This window comes from Eutrigla gurnardus (assembly GCF_963514095.1).
Source record: "Eutrigla gurnardus genome assembly, chromosome: 2".
NCBI classification, from domain to species: Eukaryota; Metazoa; Chordata; class Actinopteri; order Perciformes; family Triglidae; genus Eutrigla; species Eutrigla gurnardus.
The window spans coordinates 20,692,886-20,712,297 of record NC_139916.1 but is presented as its reverse complement, the minus strand read 5'-3'; the positions used below and the strand labels follow the sequence as shown (position 1 = coordinate 20,712,297).

General features: G+C 42.2%; 2 protein-coding genes across 5 annotated transcripts in view; both read left to right on the top strand.

The window, feature by feature from the left end:
• Positions 1 to 9,403, top strand: part of bsnb (bassoon (presynaptic cytomatrix protein) b) — a 60,380-nt gene extending 50,977 nt beyond the window's left edge. The window contains exons 6-13 of the mRNA XM_084021030.1: positions 869 to 2,966; positions 3,345 to 4,195; positions 4,520 to 4,631; positions 4,717 to 4,863; positions 5,062 to 5,116; positions 5,291 to 5,409; positions 5,870 to 6,074; positions 7,045 to 9,403. Of these exons, the coding sequence (XP_083877156.1) occupies positions 869 to 2,966; positions 3,345 to 4,195; positions 4,520 to 4,631; positions 4,717 to 4,863; positions 5,062 to 5,102 (3,249 nt within the window). The 3' untranslated portion in view covers positions 5,103 to 5,116; positions 5,291 to 5,409; positions 5,870 to 6,074; positions 7,045 to 9,403. The remainder of the gene's footprint in view (positions 1 to 868; positions 2,967 to 3,344; positions 4,196 to 4,519; positions 4,632 to 4,716; positions 4,864 to 5,061; positions 5,117 to 5,290; positions 5,410 to 5,869; positions 6,075 to 7,044) is intronic.
• Positions 9,404 to 18,946: 9,543 nt separating this feature from the next.
• Positions 18,947 to 19,412, top strand: part of erc2 (ELKS/RAB6-interacting/CAST family member 2) — a 29,862-nt gene continuing 29,396 nt past the window's right edge. For all 4 annotated transcript variants that reach the window (XM_084034014.1, XM_084034012.1, XM_084034013.1 and 1 more), the window contains exon 1: positions 18,947 to 19,061. The gene's annotated coding sequence lies outside the window, so the exon portion shown is untranslated. The remainder of the gene's footprint in view (positions 19,062 to 19,412) is intronic.

The window sequence follows — 19,412 nt, the reverse complement described above, 5'->3', positions numbered from 1 at the left end:
GGATCTCCCCAACACAACTATTTTGTAAGTATTAGACTAGCACAATCCTATAAAGTTGTGTTTGAAATTAATTTACAGTTTATACAGTTTTGTTTGACAGATTTTTCTTATCTGCATGTCTACATAGCTATTTGGATCAATCTTAAGGAAAAGACAGATACTGTGTATATTTGATCAAAGTTAATATATTTCTAAAGATATATTTGAATTAAATCAAATGCCAATGTTGATTTGAGAAAAACATATTTTACAATTTTATGATGTTTACATTTACTAAGCTAACAGACATATATTTGTTCAGTATGAGTTATTTCAATTTTTTTTAAATTCTGACAATTATCAATCCTACATTTAGAAAATTAGATATTAATTGAAAAAGCAAATATACTTGGTCAAATATACTGATTGATATTGGTAAACATATTTTATAGTTAATTCACTGAAGTAACGATGTACTTAATAATACTTGTTTAGTATAACTTAGTTAAATTGCACTCTGAATTGACCCACTTTGCAATATTATTATGTAATAGAGGTGCTTTGTGTACACTCAACATTTTTCGTAATACTGTTAATCAGGCATAACATGAAAAACGTCACTTAGTGTCTTTGACTTTAGTGAAATAATTCAATAAATATAAGGAAATCAATCTATTTAAATTGAACTTATGGAGCCAACACCCTCGTAGTACATTGCCTAATTAGTAGTCTGACAACATATCAGGCTGGATAGTTCTTCAATTAGGTCTAGGGATGAAGAAATGTGCAGACCCTTTGTGAGTACCCAGTGTACAGTAATGAGTCTAATTTACATAAACACATTCTGTTTATAGCTCAGTGTTTGCTGATGTGTCTCTGCCTCCCCAAGCAGATGGCCTCCCTGCAGCAGCAGCAGAACTCTCTGATGAGGAAAATAAAGAGGACTCTCCCCAGCCCCCCTCCAGAGGAGTCTCCGCTCCCCATTGTTACTCCAGCACAAATGTACAGCTCTCCTGGCATGCCCCAGAGGGTCCTACCCAGACCTGCCCAGGGCGTCACCAAGGCGGGCCTGCTGAGTGAATTGAAAGCTGTGGAACAAGAGTCGTCGAAGCTCCGTAAGCAGCAGGCTGAACTTGAAGAAGAAGAGAAAGAGATTGATGCCAAGCTACGTTACTTGGAGCTAGGCATCACTCAACGTAAGGAGACCATGGTGAAGGACAGGGAGAGGAGAGAGCTGGCTTACTTGAGATGTATTGGTGATGCTCGGGATTACATGTCAGACAGTGAGCTCAACAACCTCAGGATGGTAGCTGCAACAGGAACCTTTGATGCTAATGGTCTGCTGACAAGGCCCAGCACTGCACCATTGAGCCAATTTACTAATGACCTCAATGCAACCTCCCAGTATCCGTCAACCTCATCCTATATGTCTTATCCATACCCTCAAAGTCAGCCATCAACACAGCAGCCAGGCTCTGCTTACCAACAGATAGGTTTCCAACCTCCTCAGTACCCTTCATCCTCTGCACCACAGCCAGGAACATTCCAGCCCCATCCCCCACCAGGCCCTGGCTACCAGAACCAGGGAAATTATTCCAATCGAATGTATGCACAGTCCTCCTACCAGACTGACCTGGGTATGCAGCAGCATGGTCACCAGGGCTTCCATCCTTCTGGTCAGCCAATGCCAAGCCAGAGCCTTCCTTACCCCAGCCACAGCTCCTACCAACCTGGTCTCCCCTACCAGCCCCAAGCAGAGATTCTTACAGTCCATCAAAGACCAAGGCAAACCTCTTTGGCTGACCTTGAGCAAAAACTCCCCACCAACTATGAAGTCATCAGCAACCCAGCAGTGTCAGTGGCCACATCAGTTCCAGATACCAACTTTGGCTCAGTTTACAGCAATGCATATGGGCAGTACCGCCCCCCGGAGCCTGGCCTGACTCACGCTGTGGAAAGTCCCACCTCTGCTTATGCTTCAGATGGACACTACACCTCCAATCTGGAGCAAAATATTCCTAGGAACTATGTCATGATTGATGACATCAGTGAGTTGACAAAAGACAACACTAACCAACCTACAGATGCTCTAGGCCATCCGGTGGGGGGGCGGTTTCGCAATGAGAATGGCCCTACACGTGGGAGTGCCTACGGTAGGCCTGAAGATGAGCCTGTGGATGCTTACGGCAGATCTACAGGAACAACAGGGTACCAGAGTACAGTGGACAGTCGCACAAGCACCACAGTAAGTGGAGGCTCTTCCTATTACTATGACGATTATAAACACCCATCACGGAGCAGCTCAAGTAGCCACAAACTCGCACCCAAGAATCTCGCCCCTGCAGTAGTGTCCTCTAAACGTAGTAAGCATAGGAAGCAGGGAATGGAGCAGAAGATTTCTAAATTCTCCCCTATTGAGGAAGCACGGGATGTGGAGTCTGACCTAGCGTCTTACACAATGACAACATCAACAGGAGGCAGCTGTACAGTTGTATCCAGAGCCAAGAAGCTTCCGGATGATGTCACATATGGGATGAAGAAGAATGCATATGACCAGCAGAAATATTATGGCACCAGTCGTGATGGTCTTGAGGAGGAGGACCGCATGTACAGCTCCGGCAGGTCCAGGTCTACTGGATATGGTATGGATAAGATTTCCTCTAGAGATGCTACAGGCCACAGAAGTAAATCCTATGAGAGAGATGCCATGGAACGGTCTCAGAGAAGCAGCCGCAGTGGAAGGCCTCCCATGCGTAGCCAGAATTCAGAAGAGGAGAGTCCACTTAGTCCTGTTGGGAAGCCTGTAGGTATGGGAAGAAGCTCTGGCATACCAGATGCCCATGATGTGAGGAACCAGTATGGTTCCAGCCATTCATTGCCAGATGTGCAGGATCATCACAAGAAGGACCTGCCCAGGAGTCATGTCTATAAACCAGATGACCCTTACCTCGTAGATGACATGCACTGTGCTGTTTCTGACAGTGAAGGTAACTGGTGCTGAATAATTTGTGCTGCCTGACATTTGTTCCTCCCACCATTACTTTGTGCTGGAATGGGACTGCATGCCAAGTGGAGAATTTTGAGAAGAGCAACTTTATTTGTCTTGTCTTTTTTTGTGGAATGTTTGTTCCCTGTGATGAATTTCGCCAAAACATGCCTGTTTTATATTTCTTTTTTGCATGGATAATGTTTGAGTGTAAGGTGAAATCTTTTTTTTGCTTTTTCTGTTGAATATAAAAACAAATTTGCATGGCTCTGGGATAAGGGGAATGTTTTCCCAGTTATTTTGCATGGCTTCAAATTGCATGCTACTCCTCTCAGCACATAAAACAATTCACTGACAATGTTTGCTTTGGTTTTAAAAGCCTATCATTTGGGCCAAGAGGAGACTGATTGGTTTGAGAAACCACGGGAGGCCCGTGAACGGTCAAGACATCATGGAGGTCACTCATCCACAGGCAGGCGTAGTAAACACACCTACCATGATTACGATGAACCTCCAGAGGAATACGGTCCCCAGGAGGAGTACAACCAACAACGCCACTCCTCCTCCACAACATCTCGGGATCACCGTCACCATGGTGGCAGCTCTGGCAGACACAGCACTTCTCGTCACACCCCAGAGGATCCCAGGTCGACCCGTTCTTCCAGGACACACCCCAAAGACCCATCTGTCCGCTCTGATGGCAGAGGCTCTTCGTCTACGCAAAGAAGGAGTGGTCCAGATTCCCGTTCCGCCCAGGGAAGCCCCCGGAACTCAGGGGACTTTTCTCGCGATTCTGGTCATCACCCCGGCACTGGCGGACGGGGCCAGAGAACCCAAGGAGAACGCACAACCTCCAGAAGGCAGGAGCCCCCTGCAGGAGGACCTAAACAACAGCAGCAGCCCCCTCAGGGCCATGCTGGGCAGCAACGTTCAGGTGGCCAGGGCCAGTCTGGGAAACATCCAGGCTCTGAACCACTTGATGGTCCCCAGATGGCCCAGCAGCAGCATCAGCAGAGTGCCCAACAGCAGCAGCAGCAGCAGCAGCAGCAGCCGCAGCAGCAGCAGCAGCAACAACAACCCCTGCATCACAGCCAGACCCCTCAGAGCAGCCAGCCTACAGCAACCACTGCAGGAGCTGGACTGGCACAGCAGCCCAAATCTGCCCAAGCCCCACCACAGGGACGCCAGCCAGGAGTAGGATCTGCAGCAGGGCAACCAGCTACCACAGCGGTGAGTAGACCTATGCCTGGTTTTTCTTTAATACATTATAGGTTTTACTTATATAAAAATGCTGTTGTTGTCCATTAAAAGACACCTAAATGTCACAACAAGAAGCAAAGATGTTTGATTCTTATGGTTTGTAGATTGTAAGAACAATCTGACACTTCATGTGGATAATGAGTATTATGTAAACGTTACACAGAGATAAATGAATATTACGTTTTTGATTTATTATTTTATAACTTTAACTTTATAGGATTATATTTCAAATGTAATTGCATAGCAATTAAAACTTTCCCATAGCTCAGTATTTGTTTCTCTTCTGTTTGACAGGCAAAAATGGATGCTACACCTACAGCAGTAGCAACAGGAATTAATCCTACAACAGGAGCCCCAACAGCACCACAACCTACCAAAATAGCTACACCTCCACTTACAGGAATTGGTATGTCCCACCATTACCATAAACCCAACAATGACCACATGCATACAATGACATATGCGATAGTTATGTTGTTTGTTGTTCACAGGCTCCAAGGCTGCCCCTGTTGGAATCGGTAGCAAACCCATTGGTATAGGCAGTGCTGCAGCAGGACAGCCACCTGCTGAAGGGGACAACGTTATCACTAAAATCCTGCAAGGAGGGGCAGCAGAACAGGCGGGGAAACTGGGAGATGGTATAGTCATCTATAAATAATTGTTTAAGAAACTGAAATGCAGCTTATCTTTTGGTCTAGCAAATGTTAAATCCAATATGTTTTAGTTTTTAAATAAGAGTATATTAATACAGCAAGATACTGGAATTCTTTGAATTCACTGTTTGGATAAGCGGTGTTCTCTGATATTTGCCTTTCTTCTCTTTGTCATTCTCACAGCTTTGTCTGGCCTTGGGAAGAAGTTCACTTCATTATGGTGAACTGAGAGAGGAGGGTAAGTGAACTACATTTTTTTAAGTTAAAAGCATTAGCAACTCAACATTTGTTAGTTTTTAATAAAGAAGCATGGATTGATTTTAAGGATTGGTAGCATCAGTTGCCAGCTTATCAACAGAATTATGAGTGATCGTGCATGTGCTTATTGCATCAAACTCTGCTTTTCTTTCAGGGTATGCAGAGCTGAAATCAGATGGATTGGTAGCTTTGTACTTGAAAAACCTATGAAACTGCACTAAATACATTTCACATTACAGAGGAAATAGAGGAAGAGAGTTCCTGAGTGCATCAGTGAGTATCTTATTAACTCTTCTTTATCTCTTGAGAAATGGACATTCTTATGGACTTGTCTTTATGATAAATATTGTGTCACCTGCTCCAAGAAAGCAAGTGAAAACAATAATGTTGAACTTAAAAACAAAAAGATGTAATAGTGTGTTCATTCACTTCCAACAAAAACAGTAATGTGGGAATATTCATTGTTGATTTCTGGTGATATTTTTTTGGTTTTGCCTCATTAGTTTTAGTTTAATTTAGTACTAAGACTCCAAATAGTGAAAAGATCGAATGCTGTCATACTTTGATTAATAGATAAGGTGTTTTATCAGCTGGACATTTACATTGCATCCATTAGCATAGTCTGTGTCTGCATAATGAGAAGACTTGAGCGAAGTGATGATGGATTGAATTCTGTAATTGTATATCCTGACTGATCCACTGTACCTTTCTCGTTCCCCAAACTACCGAATAGAGCTGGAATCAAAGGATACCTTGTCAGCACTGAATTCCCCAGACAAGAGCACACAATTGAGGTGTATTAAATAAGGGTGATCCCTTCATCAGCATGACGTTTCAAGACGTGAGCAGAGGGTTGAAGAGGCCTGAAAGTAAGTGGATGCCTTGACAGAACTATAGTCCCTGATTGTGGAGGCGTCCGATGGCTCACTGCACCTATGGTTAGTAACTGAAAGCCATTCACATGCATAGACTGTGTGTATACATGTGAGCGTGCTTATGTGTGTGTGTTTCTGTTGCTGGATTGTGGACTTGAATTTGATTCAGCGTTTTATTTCATTACTTCATTGATGTGTCAGGTCAGATTATTATAGTTGATGTCTGCTTGGACTTTCTGCTGCAGAGGTCAGAGGCCAAGACCAAGCAAGGACAGCCCTAGTAGGGTTTACCTTCTGACTCCACGCACACCCAATAATCTGGGTCAAGCAGCACTGGGCTATAATTAGCCTGAGAAGGCTAACTGTGGCTTTGCTTTAATGTCACACACGCAAAGACACACAGGGACAAGAGCACATGTGGACACACAGAATCGTGACTCATGGTAAACATCACTCATTACATGGTAGGATGAGCCAACAAACTAATTCTGCTCAATGGAGCAGAACTTTATTTTTGTGTCTGTCAAACCACACGCTGGGACTTGCACAGGATGACGTTGAGGCTCATTTGAGTGAAAGTCTATCATTCAGCTGTAATGCTGTCTATGTTGACACTTGGATTAAGATAATTAGCTGTGTCAAGACATCTCTGTGTCTGTGGCTAGTCTCAGGAATCAGTGGGGCAATGTGGAGATAAACTCGACTCAGTGCTGCTACGAGCAGCAGGCCGGCCTGCTCAGGCTGTGGATTACTGATGCCAGCATGGCTATGATTGGCTGGAGTTCCACGGGAAGTAATGGAAAATAGGCTGGCAAGGTTTCAGTCGATGCAGGTGCCAAGTAATGGCCATTGCAAAACATGCAGAATTTTTAGAAGATGACTAAAAAAAAGTTAATAATTAGTAATTATTATTGTTTTTGATTTAATGTGAACTTATGAACTAACTTTGTTTGCAGCATTAATTATTAATATGCATCTTTGTTCAATTCATTGATATCTGCTAACATTCACATCTTCACTCTCTTTAATGCAGGAGGACAACTACGGTTAACAATAAGGACGTGGAGAGAGGGGAACTGGAACCCTGCTTCCTCTCCTCCTACTAGAGAAAGCCTCCTGGGATCTGTGTGACAGTAAAAGGCTCGCTAACTGAGGCACCTGGATACCATGGGAGGAATTCAGTGTGTTTGGCCTATCGCTCTCTTTCAAACTGCTCACTAAAGGAAGCCTCGCAGCTCCCTCTATAGGTATCTTAATGGAACACCACTCATGTCTGAGGAGCGCACATCTGGCAAGGATATTGATTCGACATTGATGTATTCAAAGCCTTTTCATGCAAAACGCAGTGAAAAAAAGAAGAACACAGATTTTCATAGGTTTTCCTTGTATCAAAGATACTGATATTAGCCCACAATGACACCACATATACCTGGAGGAGACAAGGTGTATCACGGCAATGACAACCAACCCGACAACTCCACTACAATCCCTGAATGCTTGGTTCCTCTGATTTCTACAGTACATTCCAGTATAGGGAATTTGACCCTTTATTTGAATGTGTTCTTATTTCTCCTGTTTTTTGTTTCGATGTCTACAGTACAGAATGCATTGTGTAAATGTGGACATGAGAATGCACGCACAAATATTTGAAAAACTGAGAAAAAAAAAAAGAAGCCCATATTGATACTTATTCATCACCTTTTGAGATGCCACTAGTCTTCAGCTGTAGGTTTTTAGGGAAGGGAAGTACTACCAGTGTGCCCACAAGTGTGAGATTCACACAGATGAGAGGACCAAATGAAAGAGTGGCCACGGCTCTTAATTAGCCATCACAAAGCCATCGTTATAGTTAGCCCCGGAGTTGACCATACCGCTCTGGGGCTGACTATCTCAAGGATGAAGCCCTAAGGGGGGCTCTATCCTTTTTTATTGATTTGTCTCATCTTTTAGTTTCTTTTCATTTTTGCCTGATATTCACTGAATGGAAGAGCCTTATTCAGTACATGTTTTTACTTGTATACCTCATACGTTTTAAAAATGTCCATGTCATCATGCATTTCTTTTTACACTATTGTATACTATTGTATGTACATAAAACAAATCAGAGATCTAATTATGTAAATTTGTCATTTGTGTATTTATGGAATCACTCTCCAGTGACTTTTTGTTCTGTGTTTTTCTTTGGTAAAACTTTATATTTTTCACTTTTTATTTGTTGATCTGTTTTCTTGCATCGAATAATTTGCTTGTTAATTTTGAAAAGCAATAGCATGCAGAAAATGGTATATAGCACAATCATATAAATGTTGTTTCAATTAGTGATGGGAAATCTCAAACACTTCTGTCGATAAATAGCCGAAATACAATTTGTCAAAGGGTTTACAACCACGGTATACCGCGTCCAGATGTGCATGTTATGTGCAAATGCATAAGAGCATGCAGACAGGTACAAACACACTCTCTCGCTTTCTCTCTCTCGCTCTCTCTCTCTCTCTGTTGCAAACACACATATGCACACACACAAACACACACACAAACTTCACACATCAGACACTTTGCAACCTAGTTACACTTCGGAGCCAAGGTTAGTTGTGTTCTCCACCGTATAGATGCGTTAACCTCCTGCTGATTAATGAGGTTACCAATTCACCAACAAGATGGTCTCACTAACAAGCCGGGCTCACTGCCTCTATTTTGCAAAGACTCACAAACACATACACGTGCATACAGATATCGGAGAGGATGAAAAGCAATTATAAATTCAAATGTTCTATGCAATGACTCATTTTGAACCTGGAAGTGATTCTGCCTAAAACCGTTTATTATCATCACTGTATTCACAAGAAAACGACAAAATTATGAACTAAGATAGTAAAAAAAAAAAAAAAGAGAAAAGAATAAAGTAATGAAAATGTTTTTACTTAGCAACTTGTCTGTACGGATTTGAATATTGAACTAGAATTGTTTTTATTTTCGCGGCATGTTTTGACCCCTCACTCCCCACACGGGGGGACTCGTTGCCAAAGGGTAAACTGTATAGACTGTCGGTTTTGAATGTCCACCATCATGTTGCTTTGAAGCATGGGTTTGCTTGGCTTTGTCTGGCTGTTTGTAAGCCCTCATCCAGTTTTTGTGTGTTTTGGCTGACCTGGGCTTCTCAGTGTTTGGCTTGCAGTGACTGTCCGTGCTGCTATAAACCTGTGATACAGATGGTCAGCACTTCTCATTAGTACTTGTCAATGTACATATTGGGTGTCAGTATAAACCGTGGGGTGAATGGAATGCTTCTATTGGATATTTCATTGTTGATTAAACCACTCAGCAGCCAAGAAACAGGAAAGGTGCATGACTAGATCTTATATTATTGGAAGTTGTACCTGAGTTAAAAAGAAGGGTAAGGCATGAGTTCACCAAGGTTTGCCTAACAAACCTGGACTTTCACAGGCCAAAGTAGAGAATATTGATGAGTAAAACGTTCAGCCAGTCATTCACAAATAAGGGCAGGCCATTTTGAAAGCACAAGCCTGACTGGCAGCACTTGCTGCTCAATAAAACAAAGAAACATGGAGGTTGCGTAGCAGCCCTCCGACTGAACAGTGCGAGATCTATGTTAAAGCAGGGTGGAGATGCTATCTGGTCAATATGACGTACATGAGACAAAACAGCCTTCGGTGCAGCTGTCCGTTTGGCAGAAAGGCAGACAGAAACACATTCTTACTGTAAATACGAATTCATTCTTCTGTACAGCTTTTGAGTTTTGAGTACGGCTGTCATGTGCATCCCCATGCCGTACTTGCTGCCAACTTTTGCGTATAAAAAGAATATTTATTACCACAATAATGAGGATAATGGTGACCCTAATGATGATTATGATGATGATGATGATGATGATGATGATTATTGCATAAGCATAGTGTATGTGGCTGACTTGTATTGACTGTTTACAACAGTGGAACAAAACTCGTAACATATCCAGTCTGTGTATAGTTTCTATACATATTGTGCTTGTAAAACAAGAAGAACCTCCTCAGCAACTGCAGAGTAGAATGCCTTTGTTAGACTGTCAAGGGGTCCTCGATTTGATGGATGTAATCTGCAAGGTGATGAGGGTATAGGGAAGCAAAAGATTTAAACAAAAAATCTGGAAAATGTCATTCACTGTTGTAAGTGCAGTAGGCAAAATGTCAGTCGTGTATCCATTGTGAAACCTTGTGTTCTATTCAGTGTATTCCTGTAAACAGTAAATTTTGGTGCATCATGTCAAGTAATGTGATTAATGAAAATATTGACCCTGCAATTTCCAAACAGAGAGAAGAATAAAAAGAAAAGGAATATATTGTGGTTATTGTCTTCAGTCTGTGTGTGTGTGTGTGTGTGTGTGTGTGTGTGTGTGTGTGTGTGTGTGTGTGTGTGTGTGTGTGTGTGTGTGTGTGTGTATTTCCTTGTAGTGCTGATCGAGACACTCGGTAAGTGTAGTAGCTCTGCTGCAGACAGAGGAGAGATCAAGAGACCTCCAGGCAGCGAGACTGTTCAGATAAGACCTGAAGCAGTGATGACTTATCCCAGTGGGAGGGAGGGAGGCAGCAGTGAGAGGAGAAGTGGTAGCCAATGAATAGGAAGAGATGCAGGTCTGAGTATGTTATCCAGCTATCCGCCTGTCTATACTGTATACCGGTATCCTTTGAAAAGTCTTACCCTTATTGAGAGGTTATTCATGTTATTTCAACTGTTCATCAAAAGGAAAGACTAGAAATTCTCACGAAATCATTCAGAGCTGAAGTGACATTGGTTGGCAGACTCTTGAGTTGATTTAAATGACCATACCAGTCTAGTTCTGACTTCTCTCTATTAGCAGAGATTCCCGCTGTCTTCAAAGCATTTTTTGCATCACCGTATGCAGTGATTTTAACCACCATTTACTGCCATTCATGTTGAAACGATTTATAAAAACAGTCCACGAGAGTTAAATCGCTGGAGTTTATGTAATTCAACCTTGTGGAAACTACCGTGTTGTTTATTTGATCAATAAAATGACTGTATTGCTCTAATAAAAGCCATGACAATTCGCACATTGATATCAAATCACGTCTGCGTCCGAATCTAGAAGCAGGTTCTGGGTGGACTTGCTGTTAATGTCCGGCTGCTTCCAGTTTAACAAAGTGGAGCTAGCCTGTAACGTCAAGTTCAATCTCATTTCAGCATACACCGACCTCAATAACAAGCACACTCTCTCGGCTCAAGGAACACATGATCCCTTGGCTGCATCCCATTGGCAAAAAAGTTATTTGGCTATCTCTGATTGGACTTTGTAACAAGGAAGCGTCTATAAACAAGCTTTACGATCAGCAATTCAATGTAAGGAAGAGGATAGGAGAGGTTAGGAGAACAACTTTCCAACATTTCCCAGTATGAATATGAGGAAGACGTACTGGGAGAATATGAAAATCATTCATTTATGGCGTGACTGTTGCGCCATGTCAATAAGAGCCTAGAATTCATACAGGATAATGGCCTAATTTTCAGCCAATCGTTGATCTTGTTTATATTTGGTTCCGCCCTCTGAGCTGTCAATCACAACAGAGCCTACGGCCGTTGGGCTGAATGTTATTACGGCTGGAAAAAAATGTTTCTTACAAGAACTGAATTTATAACTAGAAGGAGGATATTTATGACAATACTCTGTCCTGGCAGATACGTCACTTGTATTGTGAGACAGATAGTGAACATAAAGACTTGCCTGCAGGACTGAATCTGAAATTTTGTAAAACTGCTAACACACAAAATCAAAATATACAATATGCTACAAAATATAAGACAAAGTTGATTGTATTTCACATTCTAATATTTTCTTCTATTCAAGTTTTCAAATCAGATAGGCATCATAGGTAATCATATTTACAGAGTAGGATTCACTCACAGGTAAGTAAATGAGGTATAAATGCAGCAACGGCAACAAACCCACCTAAAAATTCACTGACTAACATAAATGAGGCTTAACAATGTGCTAACTCAGCCTATATAACCTAGCTAAAACTATGCAAACAGTTAGCTTCCCGATTAGCATTAGCATTGTTAGCCCGTTTTTCCCTACTGAACATGAATGCTTTTAACACTATTTTAATGCACACAAAGTTATTAACCAACTTAGATAAGTTAGGAGCAACCATACTCACTGATAGATCTACTCCAAGGATCCATGTGCACAGACTGTGCTTACTCATAATAACGGAGGCTGGCTACAATGTAGGCAATCCCACAATTTACCACCAGAGGTCAATAACGTAACTCATGAGTCAAATGTATCAGCATATTGTCAGAATATCAAAGTGGGGAAATAACTCGATAATATAACCAGAATGTAAATGCAAAACAGGATGACACTGAATTTACCTGCTACATCCTGGATGCAAATCCCTAAATTGAAATGGTCACTAATAATTGCATGATCTACATATTATTTAAGACTACACTCATCTCAAAAGATTAAATTGGACTTTCACCCTATTCTACAGCAAAAGGGGTCATCAGTTTCTTTGATGAGGTTTCATGAAAGCTTGACAGGTCTCCAAAACCTAAGAAATTAGCAGAATCTTGGAAAGGAAGATGTGTTTTTTTTTTTTTTTTTTAAATCGATATTCTTCTTCTGGGCTGCACGGTGGTGTAGTGGGTAGCACTGTCGCCTCACAGCGAGAGGGTCCCGGGTTCGATTCCCGGGTCGGGTTCCTTCTGTGTGGAGTTTGCATGTTCTCTCCATGTAAGCGTGGGTTCTCTCCGGGTTCTCCGGCTTCCTCCCACAGTCCAAAGACATGCAGGATGGGGATAGGTTCATTGATGACTCTAAATTGCCCGTAGGTGTGAATGTGAGCGTGAATGGTTGTCTGTCTCTACATGTCGGCCCTGTGATGGACTGGCGACCTGTCCAGGGTGTACCCTGCCTTCACACAATGACAGCTGGGATCGGCTCCAGCCCCCCGCGACCCTGAATACAGGATAAGCGGTAGACGATGGATGGATGGATATTCTTCTTCTATTGATGTTGAATTGCAAGCAAAATGGAATGTGTCAGTTTGTAATTGACCCCACTAGCATAACCACTTGACCCAAAGACTTCAGTTAGCATTTTTCAAAGGAAGCAAGTGTTGACTTCATCCAAGATATATTTTTGATAAAGATGATTGCAGTATGGGTCAACAAAGGTGAAAACACCACTAAAATGTCTCTATTAACGTATTGTTAAGGATTTATTGATGGGCCCAGCAGCCAAATCTAAAGCACTGGTGTCTTTTCTGTCTTTCGGGTCGCTCTAATGGAGCATATTTAACATCACAGTGAGATATAAAACTGCAGAGCAACCCGGTTGGAGGTCACTTACGCTATATTACTTAATAGACATTTTCTGTTTCTGTTTTGTCTTTTGCAGCAGAGGTCTTATGGGCGGAGCCAGCTCTTTCCCATCTCCCACTACGGAGCAGGTGGATGCTTGTACACAGCAGCTTGATTAATGGTTTGTCATTATTGTCCTCAGTTATATGTCACTTGACCTAGATGTCCTCTAATTGGGGGCATTGATGTAAGTCATCAAACTATAATTGAGATTCTCGTCATTCTCATCCATTTCCTGAAAGCCATGACGGGAGCCTCAGCCTCCGAGGATTAACCTGTTATTTCCATCAGCGATGACCTCAGAGGAACATTTTGTGACTCAACCTCGTGAGATGGGAAGTGTGACACATCGGGTTAGATGAACTGTGGGAGCAGAGACTCATCCTGCAAATAAATGATGAATTATTTGTCGTTACTGCAGACGAAGTGCTCTCTCACATTATCGTAATTGAGCCTATTTCTTAGAATTACGCTGATGGGAGAACTGGCTTCTCAAGGTTTCCTTGTAGGCGTGTCGCACTCGGTCTTAATCTGCTTGCCAGTCTGACAGACTGCATAATCAATACACAACACTTTAATAATGAGAGAATCCTTTTTCAGGGTTTTATGCTTTTCAGAGTGTTTTTTGTTTCATAAAAACATTAATAATGCAAAATCACTGTCATATCTCAGAAAAAGACAAACTTTCTGATTTTAGACTTTTTTAAAACTTTTTTTTGGTCTACTTTACCCACTGACGTAAGCACATATGAAGGCACAGGCCTACTTCTGCTACTTCTACATCTGTTGGCAACAGAAAAAAGTTTGGTTTGGTTTTAGTGGGACTGAAATTAATATAATTCTGGATTACAGACGAGTTGTAACTGTGGTCACCTGCGTGAACAGAGAGAGGATAATCTCCTGCAGGACAAATGAAAGAAACATTTTGAGATTAAACACCTCGCTGACCAGCAATTCAATTCATATCACAACAGAAGTCATCTCAGGACACTTAACACATTGAGCACGACTAGAATACGCTCAAAATTTCCAGAGTCAATACAATTTCAAAGTCCCAACATCACCCAGGGGAAATCGTTATTGCATACTGCATTTGGTGTAGTATAGTAGTATAGTAGTAGTAGCATTAACAGTAGTGGTAGTATTAACAGAAGCAATAGAAGCAGTAGTAGTCCATGGCAGCAGGCACAGCCATGCCGAGATGGATCCATCCCAACCACATCGTTTCCAACATCAGGCCAGTCAGCAGTCTGCATCGGTCAGGACCTCAGCGGACTCTGCTGGACCAGAAAGAACAGCCAGACTCCCGGGAGTAGTCAAGCCAAACCAAACCTCTGATAACAAAATAATCAGATTTGACTTGGAGTGCTTATCTGGGAGGGAAATGGCTAATGTTAACTGCTAGCTTGTGAGAGATCTCAAGTCTCTTAGAGATATTAGCAACCATGAAAGCAGCAAGACAACGTGATTAGACTTCCTCGACAGGGCAAACGGCTAATTGACAGCAGATACAAAAGGGGAATTTAGTTACCAGCAAGCAAAAGAACATGTGCTCAGCTGGTGGGACCCTCTTCTGCAGTTTGGTTATTAGATCGACTTTGTTTAGTGCCCGTTAGTGTTACTCATTGTTTGGTATATTGATTTAAAATGTTTTTTTTTTTATCATCTGTGGGTCTTTTGTTGTTTTTGCCACTGTGATGAGTTTGAAAATCTTTATTTACTGTGTAAAACCAACAATGCACCTAACGTCTATTGTCACACTTAAGTAAAAATCAGTTTTATGTAGCCTGCAACTTAATATGGAGGGAAACAAGCAATATATATCAATATTTATTAACTTTACATGTGCATACAACAACTCTAACCTGTTAAAATGTTTTGTGCATGGTACCCAGAGGATGACACGTGACTTTGGAGATCTGCCACCAGCAGGTCAAATGTTTCATTTATCCTGTAAAAATATCTGTCAGCAGCTATTTAATGGACCGCCACAACATTTTGCATTCATGGTCCCCGGAGGGCCCAGTCTTTTGACCCAGTGCCACCATGACCTTGAATGTGTGGCTTTGAGAGCAATGTTGCAATAACTACTGGATTGCCATAACATTTGGTTCAGACATTTCCCCCTCAGGATGAATTTCAATCACTGTGGTGATCCCTCATCTTTTGTTTATCAGGTAATAATTTGTTTCACGATTTAATTAATGAAATAAGTGCACATGCTGTAGTTAGTTTGTAGCCACTAGCATACCTGTAGTTTGTTCATATGATGCTCAGTGGAAGAGGAGCATTCATGTATTCCAGTATTCCAGGTGTGCAGCACAGGTCAGCACACACCTGTAACCGTCTCATTACACAGAGAGAGGCATGACCATCCTGGTCCTACAACACATGTTCTAACTGATTACATGGCACATCCTTTTTCTTCTTCGTTGTCTGTTAATGCATGATACATTTCACATGCACTAGCTGTGTGTGAGTTTACATGTAATTTGTAATTAAATCTAAGAAGGTGAGGCTCTAATTTTCTATAAGTAACCTAATGGATAATGTATTCTTTCTTCAACAGCATGGTCCTTCCGCTCACCCAATGTGTCATTTAAACTGGAAGACAGAACATTCTGGCAGCACCTCACCGTTGACCACATGGCTGCTCTGACATGCTGCAACATAATGCATTTCCAATTGTGAGAGGAAATAGAAGCCAAGACTCAACATAGCCTCTAATGCCCCTGCAAGGGACAAGCATACCTAACCAACCACCCCTTACACGCCACCTGTTACTGGCCTCTCTACTTCCGCGGTTCTAATTTGTTTGGGGATATATATATGTATATCATCCGTTGGGTATTGCGCAATAAGCATATGCCGACATTACGCTTGGGGATGCATTTGTTTGGCTTTACGTTCATTTGTTTAATCTGTCTTTCTTGTAGACAGACTGTCACCGCCGTTTTGTTTTGCTTTGTTTTATTTACATTTTTTGTTAGGTTAATTTACATTCTTTTTTTATATTTTATTTTATTTTTTACTTTTACTTTTTATTAAAGTTTTGGTTGTGATTTTTATGGATACTGTGAATTGATCATACCCCCCTTTTTTTCTGTCTTACGAGATCACGGGAGCAAGTGGCACAGTGGCCGTTCTAGGAGGGGGGGATTCAGGGGTGGTTAGGCCCTCACCTGCACTTCACTGTCCCATAATTGTGTGTGTGTGGTTATTTTTGCACTTTGTATTATAATTTGATACCCCTTTTTCTAGTTTGCAGTGCATGAGTGCAAGGCACGGGCATGTGTGTGTGTGTGTGTGTGTGTGTGTGTGGTGAGTAACCCCTCTTTCTACATTCCCTCCGCCAACGGCCGGTGCTCAGCTATCAACTGATATGTACCATGTAGTATTTTATTAACTGATGTGTCTAAAATAAAGTGTTGTCTATTAACGTAATTGTTTTAAGTATTGTGTTTTGTTAACAATAAATCTTGTACTCTTGGGTGAAATTGCTTGTCTCTGCCTTTTGTAATCGCCAATCGTATCCAAAATTGAGCATGTAAGTCCAAAACTACTAGCTAAAGTATAGCCATGGAGACGGCCTGGCCACAATAGAAATTTAAGTAGAACAGAAAGGAAAGAAGTATTCAATCAACTAGAGTGGAAAGGGTTTCTTACTCATTTCCCTTTTCCGTACGTATAACCTTGTATGTGTATGTTTGTGTTCACGCTATAGAAATGCTGATGCCTCTCCTTTGGGCCCCTGTCAAACACACTTAGTGTCAGCGTTTACAATGCAAAACCGAAGAAAGTCCCCGTAATTTCAGGAGGCCCGAAACCAGGTGAGAGCAGGAGGACAGGAGCCAGGGGGGGCATTGTTTTAGTTTTGGAAAAGCCTGCAGGGCTGGCGGTTCGAACGCTTCTGAAGGACGTACTCACCTTGTGGTGAAGTAAGTGTTATGTCGTGAGTTGAGATGCATTCGTGCTGCGATTCATCCTCCATCACTGGATCTGCGGTTCGCCGCAGGCAAATCGGACTTAATGTAGGCAGTGTGAATACTGGAGAGGAGCCAGTTCATTGTTTTTATAAAATACACCACAATATGTCACTGCTTGTGTCGTTCTTCCAACAGTGTGATTTTGAGCTGCAGACACCTGTCCCCGTTCTATATTGCTTACATGTCAAACCGGATGGAATAGCTTCACATTTTGGAGAATGTGCTAATTTGCTTTCTTGCAGAGAGTTAAAAGGAACGATTAATAGCACTCTCGTGTCCGTATTGTAAATGCAAAGCTACCAGCTGGAGTCTTGTCATCACAGTGAAGTTGCCAGGCAACCAACCGAGGCTCAGGAAGGGATGGCGCAGGGCCAAGAAATAGTCCGACACATGCATCCTTAAAACCACAATGATTATTGTACAGGTTTAACAAATGAGAACTCACATGTTCATGCTTTAGATGTGCTGGTAGGTGGATTGTGTTACCTTTGAACAGAGTTTCTCCCTGTATGTAGTTCTTAAGCTAAGCTATGCTCAGTGTCTATATGGCTATAGCTGCATATTCGACAGACGTGAGAGTGGTATCGATATCGCAAGCTTTATTTGAACCCTGCACACTTGATCCACTTCTATGCAAGAGGCATTGTGGTAATTCTGTTTAGGCTCAGCCAATGACACATAAGTGAATGAGACATGAAAGAGTAGTGAAGGAAGAAGAAAATACAGGATGGACAGTAGATGAAGATGAAATGACTTTGTTTCCTAGAGTTCGGCCTGACAGGAATACAAATCCCTCCCTGTTCGCTATGGTAGATCTCGGCAGACTAGAGTCTCGGCACTTGGTAATACCCCAACCATAACCTACAGGATTCAATCAGAATGGCTTGATAGGAGTGGTAACACTGCATGGGAGGAAAGGCTGCCTGGAAGTGAAATGAAGGCCAACAGAAATACCCCACAGATAACACTACAGGTTTGGAAGGAAGCTCAAATTGATCAAATTATTATCAAAATGAGAAACTACATTTTTGTGTAAGAGTGAGTATCTTAAGATAATGCAAATTCCTGAACATATTGAGATTCTATATTATTATTATTATTATTATTATTATTATTATTATTATTATATTATATTATATTATATTATATTATATTATATTATATTATATTATTATTATTATAGCGATAGTTTTTCATTATGACTTACAGAACTTTCTTTTCAGTGGATTAGGGGGGCTTCCGTTGATCCAAGCCACACATCTGATTTTGAACCACCTTCCCTGAAACGTGAGCCGCGTTTACGGCCACCTGTAAACCTCGCTAAACGATGAAGAACAAGAGCCAGAAAAGAGGCGAGTAGAGCTCGAGTGAAAACTCAAACATCGTTCAGCTAATGCGAGTGGACGCGGCCAATGATTCCCGTTGAACGCCGAGGTGATGCGAAATTCCTTGCAGGCCGCTCGCCACGTCTCCCCCGCCCATCGTCCCCCCCCCCCCACCCCCTCTCCTGCCAGCTGCCACTTGCTGTAGTGGTGATGCTGCTCCCTGGCGTGCAGAGGAGGAGAGAGCGCGTGTCCGCTGCCCAATGACAGCGCAGGATGCTGAGAGAGGCTGCTCGAGTGAATGGAGGCGACAATATGCCGTCCGAAGCGGCGAAGGAGAGGAAATAATATCGATCAAGGTACATTCGCCTCTTTTTCTTTTCACACCAAGTCTATCCGCGTTTCATTAAAAGAAGCAACGGCACGTGCGTCCTTTGGGGTTTTTTTTCCAGCGTTTTGCGAGCGATTTGTCGGCGAGAGAGCCAGATAGAGGTCCTGGCTATGTGCTTTAAAAAAAAACACATTGGGGTAGTCGTTGATTGCATGGACGCAGCCACTTAGTGCTCACTCGATACGCGAGGATTCGCGTTTTGTTTCAAAACAAAGGTTTCAGCCGGCTCCTCTGCGACGTGTGAGGCGGATGTTTCATCGGTGTAGTGAGGTGCTCGACGCACGGCACGCCGGAGGCATCGAGGATGTAGGCCCGATGA